This window comes from Cucurbita pepo, chromosome LG02 (assembly GCF_002806865.2).
Source record: "Cucurbita pepo subsp. pepo cultivar mu-cu-16 chromosome LG02, ASM280686v2, whole genome shotgun sequence".
Taxonomy (NCBI): Eukaryota; Viridiplantae; Streptophyta; class Magnoliopsida; order Cucurbitales; family Cucurbitaceae; genus Cucurbita; species Cucurbita pepo.
The window spans coordinates 12,184,075-12,203,121 of record NC_036639.1 but is presented as its reverse complement, the minus strand read 5'-3'; the positions used below and the strand labels follow the sequence as shown (position 1 = coordinate 12,203,121).

The 19,047-nt window shown below is 37.3% G+C and overlaps 4 protein-coding genes and 2 non-coding genes across 9 annotated transcripts; 3 read left to right on the top strand and 3 right to left on the bottom strand.

Annotated features, from left to right (window-relative positions):
- The first annotated feature begins 515 nt into the window (after positions 1 to 515).
- On the top strand, positions 516 to 8,855 carry LOC111788627 (AUGMIN subunit 5). 2 transcript variants are annotated; one of them, XR_002814184.1, is made up of 11 exons: positions 516 to 1,581; positions 2,903 to 3,445; positions 5,084 to 5,225; positions 5,404 to 5,580; positions 5,738 to 5,947; positions 6,064 to 6,249; positions 6,367 to 6,526; positions 6,969 to 7,164; positions 7,513 to 7,645; positions 8,246 to 8,608; positions 8,687 to 8,855. XR_002814184.1 is itself a non-coding variant. In XM_023669031.1 (10 exons), exons 1-10 carry the CDS (start codon positions 1,052 to 1,054, stop codon positions 8,372 to 8,374), a joined length of 2,406 nt encoding a protein of 801 aa, XP_023524799.1. In that variant the 5' UTR covers positions 516 to 1,051; the 3' UTR covers positions 8,375 to 8,855. The 2 variants fall into 2 exon arrangements, 1 of the variants encoding a protein (XP_023524799.1); XM_023669031.1 differs by having other exon boundaries at positions 8,246 to 8,855.
- A 547-nt stretch (positions 8,856 to 9,402) lies between these two features.
- Positions 9,403 to 10,550, top strand: LOC111789033 (major pollen allergen Ole e 1-like). The gene is made up of 2 exons (XM_023669648.1): positions 9,403 to 9,927; positions 10,026 to 10,550. Exons 1-2 carry the CDS (start codon positions 9,756 to 9,758, stop codon positions 10,439 to 10,441), a joined length of 588 nt encoding a protein of 195 aa, XP_023525416.1. The 5' UTR covers positions 9,403 to 9,755; the 3' UTR covers positions 10,442 to 10,550.
- Positions 10,551 to 10,658: 108 nt separating this feature from the next.
- TRNAI-AAU lies at positions 10,659 to 10,732 on the bottom strand. Its single transcript has one exon. It is a non-coding gene; the product is annotated as a tRNA-Ile (tRNA).
- An 84-nt stretch (positions 10,733 to 10,816) lies between these two features.
- TRNAI-AAU lies at positions 10,817 to 10,890 on the bottom strand. Its single transcript has one exon. It is a non-coding gene; the product is annotated as a tRNA-Ile (tRNA).
- Positions 10,891 to 11,307: 417 nt separating this feature from the next.
- LOC111785873 (O-fucosyltransferase 34-like) lies at positions 11,308 to 14,119 on the top strand. The gene is made up of 8 exons (XM_023666236.1): positions 11,308 to 12,072; positions 12,136 to 12,203; positions 12,288 to 12,376; positions 12,471 to 12,636; positions 12,729 to 13,018; positions 13,109 to 13,313; positions 13,390 to 13,547; positions 13,643 to 14,119. Exons 1-8 carry the CDS (start codon positions 11,754 to 11,756, stop codon positions 13,887 to 13,889), a joined length of 1,542 nt encoding a protein of 513 aa, XP_023522004.1. The 5' UTR covers positions 11,308 to 11,753; the 3' UTR covers positions 13,890 to 14,119.
- A 1,570-nt stretch (positions 14,120 to 15,689) lies between these two features.
- LOC111785881 (transcription factor BIM2-like) lies at positions 15,690 to 18,946 on the bottom strand. 3 transcript variants are annotated; one of them, XM_023666244.1, is made up of 7 exons: positions 18,678 to 18,946; positions 18,463 to 18,571; positions 17,462 to 17,531; positions 17,266 to 17,361; positions 16,591 to 17,018; positions 16,150 to 16,267; positions 15,690 to 16,058 (listed from the first exon to the last, which is right to left on the bottom strand). In XM_023666244.1, the coding sequence occupies exons 1-7, from the start codon at positions 18,727 to 18,729 to the stop codon at positions 15,939 to 15,941; spliced, it is 993 nt and encodes a 330-aa protein (XP_023522012.1). In that variant the 5' UTR covers positions 18,730 to 18,946; the 3' UTR covers positions 15,690 to 15,938. The 3 variants fall into 3 exon arrangements, with proteins under 3 accessions (XP_023522012.1, XP_023522028.1, XP_023522020.1); XM_023666260.1 differs by having other exon boundaries at positions 15,690 to 16,046; XM_023666252.1 differs by having other exon boundaries at positions 16,591 to 17,015.
- Positions 18,947 to 19,047: the final 101 nt, after the last annotated feature.

The following is a 19,047-nucleotide window of genomic DNA, read 5'->3' as shown; positions in this document are numbered from 1 at the left end:
ACGTTCTTGAAAACCAATGAAAGAGGAATGAAATTGAATAATAACATTAGATGCACACGCCAATACATAACATAATCAGAGAAAGTATCCATGATCGATAAACATACAACATGCATGAAGTTCCATATATAAACTCATGGTTCAATGATGCACATAATTTTCCATAAATATCGGAACTTACATTGTTTACAAGACAAACATATATGTTCATGCCATTTTAAACATAGTGAAAATATATTTTATATTACCGTGTCTCACATGACGAGAAAATATATTAATATTAACATTTTTGAGAAACAAAAACAAAATCATTATTATCCACAAAAATTACCATATTTTTCTATTAATTATAGTCGAGATTTAATTAAACTAAACTCAAAAGTGACGCAACATTTTATAATTTGAAGAGTAAATAGAAATTATTAAAAAAAAATTCCCTTAATTTTTGTATAATGGAACTTTAATTCTATCCGTTTGTAAAAGCAATTTCGTATATGTCACGAGCGGGACCTTTGATTTGAACCCTTCAACCAAAAATCTGGGAGATTTTTTTTTTCTTCAAAGGTTAAAATTCGGATGCACCGAACGGCGACTCCCAGTTCACACTAGATTTGAATTTTGTTCAATTTTGTCTTTGTTTTTTCAACTTCATTGCCAATTGTTTGAAAAATCACTGTCTGTTGCAGAGACTGGGTTTCACTGTAAACAGGAATTTGTGGGGATTTCCGCCATTGGAGGTAGCTTCTTCTCAGAATTGTCGAGTTGGTGATTCTCAGTTCGAAGACTAAAGGGTCGATCTGGTTTAGGTATTTCTCTTCTATCCCCCAAAAGGGCCGAAGTTTTCGTGTGAAATCAATGAGCTTTACAGAGTTCAGTTTCTGTAGTTCTCGCTCATACTGTCTATCCCAGTGGAATGCCATGGGTTTTGCCTAATAGAATTCATTATATCTCCATTTCTGCATTTGGATTTAAGACATTTGGGATTTTAAAGGCCAAGTGAATGGCGGTTTAGTTTACAAAATCGATTTGGAACCCTAGAAAGTTCCGTAATATGCAGGGTTCATATAGTTCAACTGCCCAGCCGGAGGCCATTGTCGAATGGCTTCAGAAGGAAATGGGGTATCGGCCACTAGGTTCATATACCGCATCGAGCAAATCACAGTTGCCATCGATCGATGCCCTTCGCAAGGTTTGTCGAGGAAATATGATACCCATATGGAATTTTTTGATAACTCGTGTGAAATCGGAGAAGACGGTGGAGAATATCAGGAGGAACATAATGGTACATGGTGGTGGCGGTGGTGGAGCAGGTGAGAGCAGTAGTGGAGGGTCAGCTACTTCAGGGAAGGAAGAGGGCGGCAGGGGTAAAGGGAGGAGGAAGGATAAAGTGGCTGCAGAGAGCTCAAGTGTGGTGGAGACTCGAGAAGTGGCATTGCAGGAGAGGGAACTGGCAGCCAAGGAGGTGGAGAGAATGAGGAATGCTGTTAAAAGGCAAAGAAAGGATTTGAAGGCCAGAATGTTGGAAGTATCAAGAGAGGAGGCTGAGCGCAAAAGGATGCTCGATGAGCGAGCAAATTACAGGTTTGATTATTGCTTTCCTTTCTTGTCAATTTAGGAACCATGGTGCAGTTCTTAGTTTTTCTTTATTGACATTAATGTTTGGATTTGAAGGACGAACAAACGGTCTTGATCTCATAAAATCTCATCTCGTTTCCGAGGATCTGGCCATGTCCACTTTGGATTCAATGTAGTTCTATTGAAAACAACTCATGTTTCATATCTTTACTATTCTGTGTAGACTGTCGTCTAACGTACTTTAATTAATATATGGTTTACTATTTGCATGAATTTGGACGAAGTGATTATTGTTATGCCACATTTTTGGATTGGGTTCACTATGTTATGACATGTTGAATCATTAGACATTCACGAGTGAGTCGGTCAGAGAGAATCTCTAGGAGTAATTTATGGAATTTTTGGTCCATCATTTTTGCCTTGGCTTCATGAAGGGTTTGGTTGGTTGTTGTCATTCTAAGAGAGTGTAGGACTTTAGACGTATCAGCCTTGTCATCTGCCTATATAAGGTTAGTGCTAAGGTTCTAGATAAAAGATATAAGAAATTCCTCCGCAGCACTAATTTCAGAGCATTAAGGAGCCTTTACTTCAGGAGACAAATTTTAGATGATGTCCTGGTGTTGCGACTATCACCACCGGTTGGAGGGTTTTGTATTTAAGATTATCTTTGAGAAAGTTTCTTGGATAAAGTTTTGGGTTTCAATGAGAGATCTTTGCTGAGGTTTGAGCCTTAGGCTATGTTCAACGCCTTTCGTTGGGTCTTTATACCATCATGGATTTAGCAACTAAATTTTATCTTTAATTATATTGAATTGGAAACCTTTCCAGTAATTTATTAATGTTAATTCTTTTTGCTCCTAGAATCCTTTTTTTAATCGAACCCGTGTCTTCGACATGAAAAGACGATGTCCTAACCACTGGACAAAGGGGTCCAAAAAGCCACTCTTCATATACCTAAGCTCCGAGAATAGAAGTGCCTTGTGTATTCTTTCAGTTTTTCTAAAAAAAAAATGGTTTTGTTCTTTTGGGTGTATTAGAATAAGAAAACTAGTCTGTTTAGCTGCATTAGAAATTCAATTTGGTGCAGTATTTGCTGAAATCAAAGCCAACCTGCCATGAAAAATTGACAGGAGTCTCATCTTCCTTATATTCATCCAATGCCCAGAACTCAGAGTTCACCTGAAGAAAACGGGAATAGTTACATGAGATTGTGTCATTAAACTTCTTAAAAATTCAGTTGGCAATATCCTCGATGCTTAGAATTCGGACAAAATGGTTAATTGTTTGGGCAATTATGATTTATTGATTTATCCCTTTGATTGTGCAGGCATAAACAGGTGATGTTGGAAGCGTATGACCAGCAGTGTGATGAAGCAGAAAAAATATTTGAAGAGTACCATAAACGTTTACGGTTTTATGTGAATCAAGCAAGAGAGGCTCAGAGGTCAAGTGTGGACTCTTCCACTGAAGTGATTAATAACTTTAGTGCAAATATTGAGAGGGAAGCTGTTTATTCAACTGTTAAAGGTAGTAAGTCAGCAGATGATGTGATTCTTATTGAGACTACTCAGGAAAGAAATATCAGGAAGGCTTGTGAATCTCTAGCAACCCTCATGATTGAAAAGATACGATCTTCTTTTCCTGCCTATGAAGGCTGTGGCATTCATTTCAACTCACAATTAGAAGCTGCCAAATTATGTATCAATTTTGACGGGGAAATACCTAATGACGTTAGAACTGTTATTGTTAATTGCCTGAAGCATCCTCCCCAACTGATTCAGGCAATTACATCGTACACATTACGGCTTAAAACTCTTGTTTCTAGAGAGGTAGAGAAATTTGATGTCAGAGCTGATGCAGAAACCTTGAGGTAAATATTTTCTTCTTGGATCACTTTTCTTTATTTTAGTTTGGATTTGACAGGCTGGTCGCACTCCACAGTCGTAGAAGTTAGAACCTTTCCTAGGAAGAACCTTGTTTTTATTGAAACCACAATATTATGTCAAGACTATTTTACTTTTTGGTAACTTTACAAGTGTCATTATCAGTCAACAATGTATGATCATAATAACTGGTGTGGAGAGATAATCAGATTTTAGGGAGGGCTTAGGGAGGGCTGCTGCTTGGAAATAAACTTGGTGTTTGTATTAAAATGAAGAAAAATTACAAAAGATGTAGAGGTTCCTTTTGAAAATGTATTCATCAAATATTTTTTATTCGCCAAGTGATGTGATGTACGAAATGGTTCTTTTGGAAAGGTGATCATTTGTTCTTTTCTGCTCTTCGCTTCAAGGATCTATTCATGTTCTTGTTGTCTAATGTGCTAAAGTCCTACTTTGAGCGATCTGGGTGGTGAGAAATAAAAGAATTATGAAAGAAAAGTAAAGAGTAAAGAAAGAAGTTTGGCACTTAGCTGTGGTTTGCTTTATGTTCTTGAATGACAGTAGAGAAGCTACTTTCCTACTTCTTGCTGGTCTTAGCTTCAAATAAAATCTAGGTCTTATTATAATTTGGTCAAAGCCCTGCTTTGAGGGGTTCGGGTGGAGGGCATCAAATCATGGAAGAGAAGCATACAGAAAAGAAAAAAGTTTGGCCTCAAATCTTAGATTGTTCTGTAATTACGGTGCCTTTATGATCTTAGTCAATTGGAGTCCTCTTTTGTGAACTTCTTTCTTTGAGTAGTTAGCATATCTTAGCATATCTACCATCTTCTGTAATCTTCTCTCCTCATGATATATTAGTTCTAAAAAATAACTGTAGTTACATAGTAGAGGTGGTTCTAACATCCACTTGACTCAACTTGGAAGGCAAATTTCAAAACCTCTTGGGCTGCCTATTTTGGATAAAAATATTTCACACCTTTGCAAACTATCAGATGCTAGCAGTGAAGTACTGGCTTGTGTCTCAAAAGATTTGGATGATTTCTGAGTATGGTAAATAAACTTAGGTTATATAACGACCCAGATCCACCGCTCGCAGATATTGTCCTATTTGGGCTTTCCCTTTTCGAGCTTCCCCTCAAGGCTTTAAAACGCGTCTACTAAGAGAAGGTTTCCACACTCTTATAAAGAGTGTTTTGTTCTCTTCCCCAACCAATGTGGGACATCACAGGTTATCTGTTGTTCCCATACTTTCAAGTTTGGGCTAATTTTGTCACTTTACTTTTAAAAGTTCAAACCTATTAATGTGAATAGGAGGCCATTAACGGGGTTTAATATATTGTTGACTACATCAGTGCCATATTATTGTTCTTATTTGTTTATCAACTCTTACATTACAAGCAAGGACAAGGATTATCAAGATTAATAAATGAAAGCACAAAGGGACTTAAAAGATGGAAGTTCGAAGCTTAATATTACAAATATATGCATATAGGAAGTTATAGGGACAAAAGGTATAGGTTGACCTGAACCATATTGAATAAGCATGTGCTTCTGTGACATTATGTATGATGTACATGTTCCTTTGTAATGTCAAATTAACATCTCTTTTTGAATAATTTGATTAGATACAAGTATGAGAACAATAGAGTTACAGATGTCTCATCGTCTGATATCAACTCACCGCTGCACTATGAACTGTATGGTAATGGCAAGTTAGGAGTTGATGTACCGTCTAAAGGAACTCAGAATCAACTTCTTGAAAGACAGGTTCTATTCTTTTTCAGTTAGAGTTCCGTTCTGCACAAGTGTATTTTATAAACCATCTTGATCACGTTTATTGATCAAGTTTTTCGCTTACTTTGAATATGATTTCATGTTATAGTCTGTAGTCTTTCTTTAATGTGTCACGAAAGTTTATTGATATCTGCGAACACATTTTCCCTAGAAAGCACATGTACAACAATTTTTGGCCACTGAAGATGCACTGAACAAAGCGGCAGAAGCTAGGGACATGTGTCAGAAGATTTTAAATCGATTACATGGTAGTGGTGATGTAATTTCTTCTCATTCCCTTGGTGTTGGAGGGACCTCACAAAATGTCGGAGGTCTTAGACAATTTGAGGTAATAGTACTTTCTAGCTTTTACAGTCCTGGCAATAGAAGTTCTGGATTCTTTACATTTTTCCACTTTGAATAATTCTTTTTCAACCTTGATCCTCTTGTTCTTTAAGGGGAAAAAAAACACAACTATTTTCAAGGATGGTTTTTCTTTGATGCAGTTGGAAGTTTGGGCTAAAGAGAGAGAACTTGCTGGCTTGAGGGCTAGCTTGAATACACTAATGTCAGAAATACAACGCTTGAATAAGTTATGTGCAGAAAGGAAAGAAGCTGAAGATTCTTTGAAAAAGAAGTGGAAGAAGATAGAGGAGTTTGATGCGCGCAGATCTGAACTTGAAACCATATATACTGCTCTTCTGAAGGCTAATACAGTAAGGAACATTAAATTCTGTGTAAAGTTGCATGCCTGTTGATTTTCTTACATATTAAAAGGAAATTTGGTGGCTAAGGGAAAACGATCGTAAATATGGCTTCCTTAATCTTGTAGGATGCTGCTATATTCTGGAATCAGCAACATTTAGCTGCAAGAGAGTATGCTTCAAGCACCATCATCCCAGCATGTGCCGTTGTTTCTGATATTTCAAATAGTGCAAAAGAGCTTATTGATAACGAGGTCTCAGCCTTTTATAGAAGTCCTGATAATACCCTTTTCATGCTTCCATCAACTCCACAGGTTCGTCAACTAATTTAATAAACTTTATGATATGCTCAGTTTTTGCTGTTAATTGATATGCAGAATCTATTCATGAAACTCTACCATGCATCAACCTCTTTGATTATTCCATATCAGGCACTGCTAGAATCCATGGGTGTAAATGTATCTTTAGGACCTGATGCCGTTGCTGCTGCAGAGAAGAATGCTGCCATATTGACTGCGAAAGCTGGTGCCAGAGATCCATCAGCAATACCTTCTATATGTCGTGTTTCTGCTTGCCTTCAATATCCAGCTGGTGAGGGTCTCTTTAGGAAATAAAGCAATATAATCTAAGTCATTACATGTCAGAGCTACTTTTCCTCATACATTGGTATTAGTATTTGTAAAACTTGTTGCTGGATACGTTTAGTCTATGTTTCTAATGATGCTTACCAGCGGTGTATGTCCTTAGTCCAAGCATATTGAATTAGCAATTACTTGGGGAACAGATAAGGGGGAACATCACACCCCCAAAATGTTTGATATGTGGGCATTGCTTGTAAGGCACCTGAATTAACTTCTTATGTAATATGATTTCTGTAGGTTTACCTCTGTCAGTATCATGTTAGCCTTTTATTAAAGATGATGTGCATGACTTGCAGCATTTGTAGCAGATGCTTTCTAACCGCCTGGATGATCTAATCCATTTGATGTATCATACACCTTTTCTTTACTTGAACTGAACTCTGTGTTATTAGGTTTGGAGGGGACAGATGCTAGTTTAGCATCAGTTTTGGAGTCTCTGGAATTCTGCTTGAAACTTCGAGGTTCTGAGGCTAGTGTGTTGGAGGAGTTGGCTAAAGCAATCAATTTGGTTCATATAAGGCAGGATCTGGTTGAAAGTGGTCATGCATTGCTAAAACACGCTCATCGAGCTCAGACAGATTATGAAAGGTAACTAAAATATGCTACCAGGGGAAGATTTACATAACATTAAGCTGCCTGTTCTTGGTGATTAAGAAGAGCTCACTATAATAATGTAGTGAAAAACCATCCCCGGTTGAGCTTTTCTCCCTTTTAGATTTTAGGGAAGATTTCCGCCAACTCAATCCTTCCAGCCAGTGCTTCTTCCTCCTACACTATGAACCTTTGCAATATTATATTCATTTCCTTCTCCAAGAATGCTCGCAAGAAATTAACATTGGAGTCGGCATTAGACTTCGTATTCTCATTTAGTGTTCGTTTAATACTTTCTTATTCTTCATTACTTTGGATTGTTGAGTTTGTTATCTTGTATTTCAGGACAACAAAGTATTGCCTAAATTTGGCCACCGAGCAAGAGAAATCTGTCACAGAGAAATGGTTGCCTGAACTTAGAACTGCTGTTATGAGCGCTCAGAAAAGCATGGAAGATTGCAAATATGTCAGGGGATTGGTAAGGACTCGAATGCCTATTTAAATCTGCACTTTCCAATTACTTGTTGTTACTGGTTTGTGCTGTATAGTTTTCCTTTCATTCTTTACTTTCAGCTTGAATCGCCTCAATTTCTCTATTTAGTATATACACATAGTTGTGTTGAATTAGGATCATCAATATGCAACTAGTTTGGCTCTTTGTGCATTTATTTCTGTTCATAATTGCTTTGAAGCAACTTGCAATCAAATCACTTGGTTTTTTTGATATGATACTTGCATACCGACTTTTGGAGTGCGTTCTTTTCGTTCTTGTCTATTATTTGTTCACCTATTTTGAGGGTCTTAGTTGGTTTGAAATGTGTAAAGGCATGTTCGGGAGTGACTTTGGTCCTTCCAAAATAACTTTCAAACATGCCCTAAAGCGTCATATACTCGTGAATCTGAGGTTTCTCACACTCTATTTGCTGCATTTTCATGTTGCCACATGATTTTCCGTTTTGATGATTGACTAGGAGTATGTCTACATCATTAGAATGTACATTGGACCATCAACTTGTAATTTTTTTTTATAATCTTTTCTTGTTCTTAAATATTGAACATAACACGGTTGGTGATGCAGCTCGACGGGTGGTGGGAACAACCAGCATCAACTGTTGTTGATTGGGTCACTGTTGATGGGCAAAACGTTGCTGCTTGGCATAATCATGTTAAACAACTTCTTGCCTTCTACGACAAGGAGCTCTTGTAGTTGAAGAAGCATTGAATTCTCAATTCAATTGAAGCTAAATTGGTCAGATTTGCCCAGTTTGCTTGTATCTTTGTACCACTAGTGTTAAAATTCATAACCACATAAAACTGCAAGCAGGGCGTCTGGGAATGTTGGTGGGAAATCTTGTGTGATTTTAGGCAAGGGAAATGCAGATGACACTGAGTTGAAGAGTGCAATGGTCAATATCTCTATGCTTTTCATGATGGACATACAGTTAGAACTCCTGCTTCTTATAAAATCTTTATGTGCTGCTTATTCCAATACTATGTCTCACAAGTCAGTCACTTGCAGGCGACGTCTGGCTCGAGTTTTTGCTGCTCGTGTTGTTTTTCCAGTTGCTTTAGTCCCTCATTTTGTATCTAAGATAGTGTGATATTTCACCATAGCAATACCTGATTGTAATTCTACTTAATTGTGTGATTAATGGTCATATTTCACCTTCAAGGCGCCTTTCTTTCCAGTTTTTAACATGTTTGCTCTTTTGGAGTTTCACCTCTGTAACACCTACCTCAAATACAAACTCTTCCAAAACATCTCCTTCCGCAAAGAAATCTGATTATTTATGAAATAGGGATGTGTTCATGCACGTTGGCAAGTTTTAAAAACCTTGAGGGAAAGTTGGGAAAGAAAAGCCTAAAGAGGACAACATCTACTAACAATGGGCTTAAGCCGTTACATTTACTCTCTGAGCAATCTTATGAACTTATGAGGTCTTGACTGATTAGAATTATCTTATCACGAATGGTAGATGCTAGGTTACAATGGTTCATGAAGCATAAGGTAGTCCGAGTTTGGCACTAAGTCCATTATATCCCATGTTACGAAAACAAGAACAAAATCACATTAATTCTAATCGTTGTATAACTCGAACGACTACTAATAGAAAGATGAGTACAAGCTCTACAATAAATAGCGCCTCTTGTTTAGGCAACTCGCGTAAAAAGCAAAGAAGATAAATACAAACAAGAGCAGAGAAGAGAGGATTAATGTGTATGGAGATTGATCGTAAGATAGAAATGTAAGTAATAAAGCTATGGATGAGATGAGACCCAACAGAAAAAAGAAAGAAACTTGTGTGGTTCTTCTACTTGTCCCGTGAACCAACGAAGTCCTTCTCCTCTCTGTTTTGCATTTACTTCTTCTAGTTCGCAGTTCACACTAACTTTTGGCCTGAAACTCATAAATAACAACTCCAGCCTTGCCGTTTTAGTGCTTTTAATATCTATCTTCCCATTTCAGAGATTCCAGAAGAGTTGAAAGAAGACAAAGATATGAGAATTTAGACAAGGAAAGATAGTAAGAGGGTTCATGATATTATTTGTCATTAAATTCTTGTTTTAAAGGGGTTTTTTCTTCGAGTATGGTCTGGTTTTTGTTTGTGTTAGTTTTGTTTCTGAACCACGGCGTTGATGGCTTCTCTGAGCCTCTTCAGAAGAAGGCTCTTCCACCTCCTCCGGCTGTTCTTGTTGGCTCTGTTTTCTGTGACACTTGTTATCAGCAAAATCTCTCCAAGTTTGCCCATTTCATCCCAGGTACTCTGTTTTTTCTTCATCTTTGGATCCCATAGTTTAAAAGGCATTGATTTGGTCTCCACCCACATATGATCCTTGTTATTACTACTTGATTGCAGGTGCCACAGTTGCTGTAGAATGCAGAGACGAAAAAGCCTCCAAAACCAGTTTCCAGCATCAAGTCAAAACAAACAAACATGGCAAATTCAGAGTAGTTTTGCCATTCTCTGTGGCAAAACACATGAAAAAAATCGAAAGCTGTAATGTAAGACTGATCAAAAGCAGTGAACCCTTCTGCTCTGTAGCCTCCTCTGCAACTTCCTCTGCTCTCAAATTGAAGAACTCAAAGAACAAAAATGGCGTCCGAATTTTCTCAGCTGGTTTCTTCACTTTCAAGCCCGCTTTCTGCAATCAGAAGACCGACATTTTCAAATCCAAACAAGTCAACAACCCTCAGCTTCTGTTCCCGCCGATTGTTCCGCCCAACCCGCTGCAGCCGGAGGAAACTTCTTCAGAACTGAAACAGAGCCCATGATGATGGATGATTTGGTTAAAGATTGGATTTTTTTTTTTGTTGGGGTAATGAGTGATGGTGTAGAGTACGTTAAATAAGTTTGATTAAGGATTGAAGTTTGGTAATATTACTTATTTGGTTTCAAAATAAAAGTTTCATAATTTTAGGCCATTGGAGCAATCAAGAAAGTTCATATATCTCATGGTATATAAAAAAAAAGGATGGTGATCAAGAAAAATGGCCCATGCAGGTTTCGAACCTGCGACCTTCGCGTTATTAGCACGACGCTCTAACCAACTGAGCTAATAGGCCGTATGTTCCCTAAGCCATCGGGTTATTCAATAAATATTAGATATGTAATGGATATAAAAGATTAAAAAATGATGTTAAGTAAAATGGCCCATGCAGGTTTCGAACCTGCGACCTTCGCGTTATTAGCACGACGCTCTAACCAACTGAGCTAATAGGCCATATGCTTCTTAATCTTCAAATTTTTATTAATTCTTATTTTGTATAACATATTAGAAAATTAACCTAAAACAGCTAAATCTCACCCATTAGATTTCTTAAAAATATTAAATATTTAAAATTTAAAGATGAAAATAAAATAAAAATATAAAATCAAACATATTTTTGAATGAAATCAATGAAATTTTAAAACATTAAAAGCTAATCAAAACAAATGATATATGTAATCATCATTTCATATGATTAAAAACCTTAATTAACCCAACCAAAATACAATTTAAATTATACATTCAAAGTTCCTTCCAACATTATTGTACTTGAAAAATGCCTTTTTTTTTATTTATTAAAGAAAAAAAAGCTACAAAATTTAAGCTTCCCAACAACAAAAAAGATGGGGAAAAGGCTGTCAGTTGTGAATGGCGATTGGCAAGAAAACAAGACAATCCAAAGTTGATAATATTTACAGCTTCAATTCAACCATGACGATGACCTCTCCTCTCTTTCTCAAATCCTTTCCAAAAGCAACGGGTCCGCCTTGATTTATGGCTTTTCATCTCTCCTTCTCTCTATTTCTACTCCTTCCAAATCAAACCCCCATTTTCATTCCCTCTTTTGCTTCTCAATTTCACCTCCTTTCCTCAAAACAACCCACAATTTCTTTCACTCGGCTTTCACCCCCATGTTTTGCTTCCATTAGAGCAAAAATATGCAGTTAATTGTGTCCATTTACTTCTGGGTTTCACCCCAATTTCGGGATGGAGTCCATTTTCTAGTGAAATTTCTGTGTTCAAAATAGCGATTCACTGTTTTCTTTTGTAATTTAGAGCTTTTTGGGAAGTGGGTCGATTTGGGTTTTCAATTTACAATGTGCAAAATGAAGGAATCCGATCAGAAGTGTAATAACAGTTGTGATTGGAAAATGGGGTTTAGATTTTCTGATGAAGAAAAGGTTGAGAAGTTGAAGAACTCGATATCTATTTCGAGGTCCAGAATGAAGTTATGGATGACGAGGGCAATTACAACAGTGCTTCTGTGGACTTGTTTTGTTCACCTTATGGCTTTAGGAGAGCTATGGCGACCAAAGCTCTTCATAACTTGGCCCTCTCGTTGCTTCCATTTTGATTCTCCTATGCCTCTTCAATCTTCTTCTTCTCTTCCTTACAATGTTTTTCTTCCACCAAAAAGTAAGCTCATCTAATTCTTAATCTTTTCAAATGTCTGTTCCTTATAATATCTGTTCTTCACAGGGATTTACAGGAACAATGGCTATCTCATGGTTTCTTGCAATGGAGGACTCAACCAAATGAGAGCAGCTGTGAGTTGTTTTCACTAAGAACTGCTAATTCCCTGTTTTCTCTGTTTTCTGATTGTCTTTTGTGAATTCTGCCATTGTTTGTAGATCTGTGACATGGTTGCCATTGCTAGATACTTAAATCTTACTCTGATTGTTCCAAATTTGGATAAAACTTCCTTTTGGGCTGATCCTAGGTATGTTTGTGAACAATGCATTCCATCTCTTATTTCAAGTTTACCATTTACTTTAGTTAGTTATAGCTGCAATCTGTGTCTTGTTTCTTGTCAGTGAGTTCGAAGACGTTTTCGACATTGATCATTTCGTATTGTCATTGAGAGATGAAGTTCGGATATTGAGAAAGCTTCCTCCGAGGCTCGAACGAAGATTTGAATCGAAAACGATTTACTCATTGTCGCCTATTAGTTGGTCCAACATATCATATTACCATAACCAGGTTGAGTTCATGTTCATGACAAGAGAGACTCTTGGAGCTCTCTATTACTTGATTGATTGATTGATTGATATCATGGTCTTTTTCGATTGCAGATTCTTCCATTGTTTCAGAAGTATAAAGTTGTACATTTGAATAAAACTGATGCTCGACTTGCCAATAATAGACTGCCGATCGAGCTTCAAAAACTGCGATGCCGGGTAAATTTTAATGCCCTGAGATTTACTTCCCGAATTGAGGAGCTGGGAAGAAAGGTTGTTCAAATGCTGAGGAACAAAGGTCCCTTTTTGGTGCTTCATCTTAGATATGAAATGGATATGCTAGCCTTCTCTGGTTGTACTCGAGGTTGCAACAATGACGAAGTCGACGAACTTACAAGAATGAGGTATTGCCATTTTTGTTTCGTTAGATGAACATTTGGTTTGTATACTCGAGATGACTTTTTCTTGACGAACTCTCCGTGGTTGTTGTTAAGATATGCTTATCCATGGTGGAAGGAGAAAGTCATTGATTCGGAATTGAAAAGGAAAGAAGGTTTGTGTCCATTGACTCCCGAGGAAACCTCGCTAGTTCTAAGTGCGCTCGGGATCGATCCTAATGTTCAAATCTATATCGCTTCGGGAGAAATATATGGTGGAGATAGAAGGATGGAAAGTTTAGCATCTGCATTCCCTAATCTGGTTAGTTGATGAAACTTGAAGTTGAATGATGTAAATTATAGGCTCTGAAAGTTGATGCTTTGTTCTTCAAACACAGGTCAGAAAAGAGACACTGCTGAAACCATCAGATTTAAGGTTCTTTCAGAATCATTCATCACAGATGGCTGCATTGGATTATCTCGTCTCGTTGGAGAGCGACATTTTCGTTCCTACCTATGACGGGAACATGGCGAAAGTCGTCGAAGGACATCGTCGGTAAGCAACAACTGCAATATAGAGTGTTTCCCTTGACGTTTTTCTCAAATTATCTCGAGGATTCGTGTTTGTTCTAAATTTTTTTGATCTCTCAGATTCTTGGGGTACAAAAAGACCATTCTTCTAGACAGAAAGTTGGTTGTTAGCTTAATCGATCAGTACGACAATGGATTGTTAGGGTGGGACGAGTTCTCTTCAGCTATGAAGGAAGCTCACTCCAACCGCGACGGGAGCTCGAAGAAACGAGTTGTCATTCCAGATAGGCCGAAGGAAGAAGATTATTTCTACACAAATCCGCACGAGTGTTTGGAAGCATGGGAAGAGCCATTGAGAAGCTCATGATATCATCATCAAAGGGGATTTTAAAACTTGTATATCAGTTGAGAAGAGAAGGTATCCATGTAGTTTTAGAATGGTAGAGAGGAGAGGCTTTTGGCTGATATCATTGACTTGAAGTTACTAATAAATATGAGTTCTTAAGAACACAAAGCCTCTCCTCTTTGCTGTAAGTTTAGATTTAGTAAAATTTGTAACAGTGGGAAATAAATGATCACCCAAAAATTTTCACATTCTTCAACTGTGTCAACATCAAGAGATAATCAACTCTTCTGTCCCTCTCACATCTTTATATTCTAACAACTTTTTTAGATGACACTCCGAAATGGGAGATCCCACATCGATTGGGGTGGAGAACGAAGTATTCTTTAGAAGAGTGTGGAAATCTGTCTCTAGCATACGCGTTTTAAAACCCTTGAAGGGAAACCTAAAGAGAACAATATTTGCTAACAGTGGACTTGGACGGTTATAAATGGTATCAGAGTTTGTCACTAGGTGATGTGTCAGCGAGAAGGTGAACTCCGAAAGGGGTTAGACACAAAGTGGTGTGCTAAGAAGGACGTTAGGCCCTCGAAAGGCGGTGGATTGGAGGTCCCACGTCATTGTTCCGCTAACTAAACGAATTTGAACTAACAAAGTCAAAGTGACTGATAGGGAGCACTAACAAAGGAAGCTGCATTCCCTCAAATTCAACCCTTTTTTTTCTTATTGGGTAAGTAGGAGGATGAATATGAAGTATTGTAAAGTGGGTAGCAACCCAATAGGTTAGGCATGATGAAGAACTCACAAAAGTTGCAAGATTTGCACTTCAAACCTTATGTTGACTTTGTGTGATATTCACATTGGGTATCATATCACTCACAGAAGTATTAATGAGTGACATTAATGTCAACATAGCCCACTTTGCACTCAATACCTCACCATTCCCCATTTAACCCATCTTTCAATAAAGTCTTATGGATTCAATCTGTAGAGAGAGAAAGTGAGAAATTTCAGATTTCAAAGAGCTTAGTGATCCAAGAGAGCACAATGGTGATCCAAAGGAGAGAGGAAAAGGATTAAAAAAGTGTTGGTTGGGTGATCCAAGGATGCACTTTTCACAAGGCAGCTGAAATTATAATGGTGGGCTGATTTTGGCCTAACCATAACTTTTGCACTACTCAACCACTCACTCACTGCTATTAAGTTTCTAGACCGACAGAGTGAAGATGCTCATTTACCTAAAAAAAAAATTGAAGGGTATTTTAATGTCTTGGTCGATTAAATTATGTTTGTACTAACAATATTTGTAACAGTTCAAGTCCACTATTAATAGAAAAACATGTCTATTAAAAGAAATACCTTAAATAGGATCTCACAATATTTTATATGTTTACGAGTGTTCACATATGTTAAAATACCCTTCATTCTATTATGTGTTTGGCAATGTTCATTTATGTTGACTTCACAGATACCCCACTCTGTTCCACTTATGGGTCAAATAGGCCATTGAAACTTTCTATGAATGCTCATTAACCAATATATTTAGGTCTAATTCATTTTCGTAAACATTTACTCTTTTTCTCGAGGGCGAAGGTTTAAGACTCCAGTTCATACTTTCGAACTGTTAGGTTATTTTTCCTTTGATGTATATAAAGTGCATAGAATATAGGTTTCATCCTTGGATTATTTTCGATCCTCAGTTCGACAGTGACCCTTTGCGATCGGGCTCTTGTCTTTCTCGACCACCCACAAACTGATCGACCATAACAGGCAACTCGTTGGAGCTCCAGAGTCCAATCAAGAAATGTTTTGACATCATAACCATGCAACTAATAATATTCTTGGGGCTCTCATTAATCTGGAAAATTACAAGTACACGACATTAGAAAATGCAAGCTTTTTCTATCTCAACTTAACCTTATACCATTGCAACTGGGACAAAGGAGAAAGACATGTACAATCAAAGACATCCCAGTTGCTAACAGACCATGACCTGGGAAAAAAACAAGGCCAGGATTAAACCCACCACCCATTTAAAGAAAAAAAACTGGAAGTGAACAAGGGAAGAACACACTAGACCCCTGTTCTAAGCTTCTTGTGAGCTTGTTCTGTGTTCTCAGTGAAGCAGCCATGTAAACTCTCTGCCATCACTTGATTGTTCATAGATTGTTTTTTGTCATCCTGGTGAAATATCTTCGATCATGTAAAGAAGAAACAACTTGGCATCGATTAAACTAGCAAGCGAAAGAGAAGACTTAAAAAGACCGAGGTGAAGGTTATATACCTCGGACATGGACATCGTTCTATTTGCTCGTTTTCCAACATCAACTTTCACGGAGATATTGGTCTGTGACAGATCAATGCCTGAAGCCTGCAGCGCCTGGGTCAAGGTATTCAGTAGCCTGTTCGAGACAGAAACAATATCAATGACAATATAAAAGAAAACTAAAGGGAAATGGCTAACATGAATTAAAATACAGTTCAGAAAAATTCCAGCCCTATGAGAACATTTTTTAAAAGAAAGTGCTGGTAATTACAAGAAAGCCTCTTTCCCCCTTCTTAAATCAATTGTAAACCTCCATCAAGCAATGCAACTATACATTTTTATGATTACTAAACCATGATATGTGAACTTAAATAAAGAAGAAAAAAGACTGTATCTTCCAGATTTTATATCAAGAAAGATCATACGTTACATCACAGAAAACGTGAGGCAGATGCTCACCCATGGGAATAGGCACCTGAGATACTCTCCAGTTCACTTTCCATGGTCAGATCCTCCCGATCACTAACAGCATGGTTTCGGAAACCTGTGCTGGTAGAGGTTCTGCCCTGAAACGATTCAGTCTTGGTCTTGGAAGAGATGTTCTCTGATCCTGATGCAGGTTCATCCAAAGTTTCAGTGGATAAACTACCTCTTCCAACCGAGTCAAACACAACTGGTTGTGCACGCATGGTCATGGGGAGTTCTTGAGAAGCAGAGACAAGAGCATGATCGACTGCATTTAATTCTGCCACGGGACCCAAGTCAGCGTCCATCACATTTGATGCATTTGTTAGCATTGGTTGGGAGAAAACAGCATTCTCATGACTGGAACCACTCTTTATCACTTGAGAATGATCAACATAATTTTCAGAAGCTCTATAATTCTTCTGTCAAAAGTAAAAAAAAGGGCAGCCATTAAGTGTTTGTTCACAGTTTCATAATAATAATAATAAAAAAAATACATGTTTATTCATGATTTTCATATTCTCAAAAGAACTAGTATCCTGAAAGGGTTCCTTACATTAAAAGCATATTTAAAACCTTTACTAACTCAATGTCTACAAAAAAGAAGCAAGAAAGCCACTCAAGCTGGCGGATGACAAAGTAAAAACAATAGTCACATGAAGATTATACCCATGGCATCAATTTTGAAGGTTCTGGACTCCAACCTTGGCACGACCCTTCGTACAAATTTAACTTCTCTTGTAGAAACTGAATGTATTCTATTACCTGAAGTAAAATATATCAAAGATGACTTTATCTAATTAAAGGAATCTCACAACTAGGACGGGTTGGGTTGGCAATGTACTCTACAAATATATAGATATACCTCTAACAAGAATGAAGCCTTATCTCTTTTTTGGTCATTCTGAGGTATGAGGTCTCTCAAAATCTGAAATCTGCCCCATTAGAATATACAATATTTCACAAAAACATGAGAATGTTACCAAGATCCAAATAAATCTGAGAACACCAGGTCATATAAAACTGAAAAGAGAAAATACCTACAAACTAAGGATATGTTTCATAACTCCTTTGCTTTTAAATTTCTGTTCTTAATAATCAAGCTTAAACCTAGGCCAAAATTTGAAAACTAAAAACAGGTAGTTTTTGAAATTTTGCTAAGGATTGAAAAATGCTTTAAAAGAAAGTGAAAACATACCAAAGAAATTGTGAGTAAACATGCCAAATTTTTAGAAACAGTAAACTAAAATCCAAATCGTTATCAATGGGGACTTAAACATTAAAACTAAAAATCAAATGCTTATCAACGGGACCTAAGCCTTTAACCTGTTCTAAGATTAGCCATGAGGTCAAGCAGAACTTTTTACATATCATTTCCAGGAGCAAAATTCGGGAGCATCTAAAGGAGGACTAAGAAAATGATCTTAATAAAACTAATCCTCAATGTGCTACTGTTCATACAACAATCCTGAACAAAGCGAAATTTGTAGAGACTTCCAATAAATATTCAAATGAGGCAGAAATATGCGAATTACTATAACATCCACGATCTCACATTTTAACTGAGAAACCAAAACAATCCGCTGCACTCTTTTTTCACTTAAAATAACTATCCAAGAACTCAAAACTTGAACAAAATGGTTAACTCTTTAATCAACGTTTCACTTCTAACTGAAAAGAAGAAAAGAAATGCTTCCTTTACAGCACTTACACAAGATGAAAACAAAACGAGAGGGAAGAAAGAAAAGAAAAAGGAAGCATCCCTCTGTTAGGCTGATCGTATCAGCCCATAAAGCTGAGAAAAAAAATATCGTTTTTTACTAATTAATTGCAGTAGACGTTTAAGTCTAGGCAGCAGCAGCATACCTTTCATTAATTTTACTCCTCCTCCGCTGCTCAGTCTCTGAATGTTTAGACCGATGATCACTCGCCTTGCTGTCCCCACTCTTCCCCTCAATCTTTACTCCCAATTCTCCTAACACCACCAAACAAAATCAAACCCACGAAACATTTCATTTCTTGTAAACAAAAACTCAAAGAATCAAAATTCAAAACCCAGAAATTAAATAAAAATCAAATACCGTTGCCATCGTCTTCGAAGCGTTCCTGGACGGACTTGGAAGTTTTCACCATTGGGAATCGGAATCCAGCAACAAAAAACACAGTGCCTCGAATTGAAGATTATGATTGCTCAAGAAGAAAGAAGCTGATGAGGAGCAGAAATGGAAGACGAGTGTCGTGGAGAATCCAGAGGGCTGAGTAACAGAACAAGAACGGTGAGAGTAGAGAGTTGGAGGGCAATGGAAGCCCTAGAAGAGGAGGAGGTCGTCAAGAACTGAATTCAAATTGAATTTTCTTCCTTTTGTTTTAATTTAATTTTTTTATTAATATTTAATTAATTTGAAATTATTGAAAGGTTTCTGTTGGTCGTTGAGCGTGCCTGCCTGCTAA

Coding starts and splice junctions, on each gene's coding strand:
- LOC111789033 (XM_023669648.1), top strand. CDS start 9,756: ATGGTCTGGTTTTTGTTTGTGTTAGTTTTGTTTCTGAACCACGGCGTT. Junction 9,928..10,025: donor GTTTGCCCATTTCATCCCAG/GTACTCTGTTTT, acceptor ACTTGATTGCAG/GTGCCACAGTTGCTGTAGAA.
- LOC111785881 (XM_023666244.1), bottom strand. CDS start 18,729: ATGGTGAAAACTTCCAAGTCCGTCCAGGAACGCTTCGAAGACGATGGC. Junction 17,532..18,462: donor AGGAGTAAAATTAATGAAAG/GTATGCTGCTGC, acceptor CTAATGGGGCAG/ATTTCAGATTTTGAGAGACC. Junction 17,019..17,265: donor CTTCAAAATTGATGCCATGG/GTATAATCTTCA, acceptor TACTTTTGACAG/AAGAATTATAGAGCTTCTGA.
- LOC111785873 (XM_023666236.1), top strand. CDS start 11,754: ATGTGCAAAATGAAGGAATCCGATCAGAAGTGTAATAACAGTTGTGAT. Junction 12,637..12,728: donor TATCATATTACCATAACCAG/GTTGAGTTCATG, acceptor TTTCGATTGCAG/ATTCTTCCATTGTTTCAGAA. Junction 13,548..13,642: donor GTCGTCGAAGGACATCGTCG/GTAAGCAACAAC, acceptor TTGATCTCTCAG/ATTCTTGGGGTACAAAAAGA.
- LOC111788627 (XM_023669031.1), top strand. CDS start 1,052: ATGCAGGGTTCATATAGTTCAACTGCCCAGCCGGAGGCCATTGTCGAA. Junction 1,582..2,902: donor GATGAGCGAGCAAATTACAG/GTTTGATTATTG, acceptor TTGATTGTGCAG/GCATAAACAGGTGATGTTGG. Junction 7,646..8,245: donor GCAAATATGTCAGGGGATTG/GTAAGGACTCGA, acceptor TTGGTGATGCAG/CTCGACGGGTGGTGGGAACA.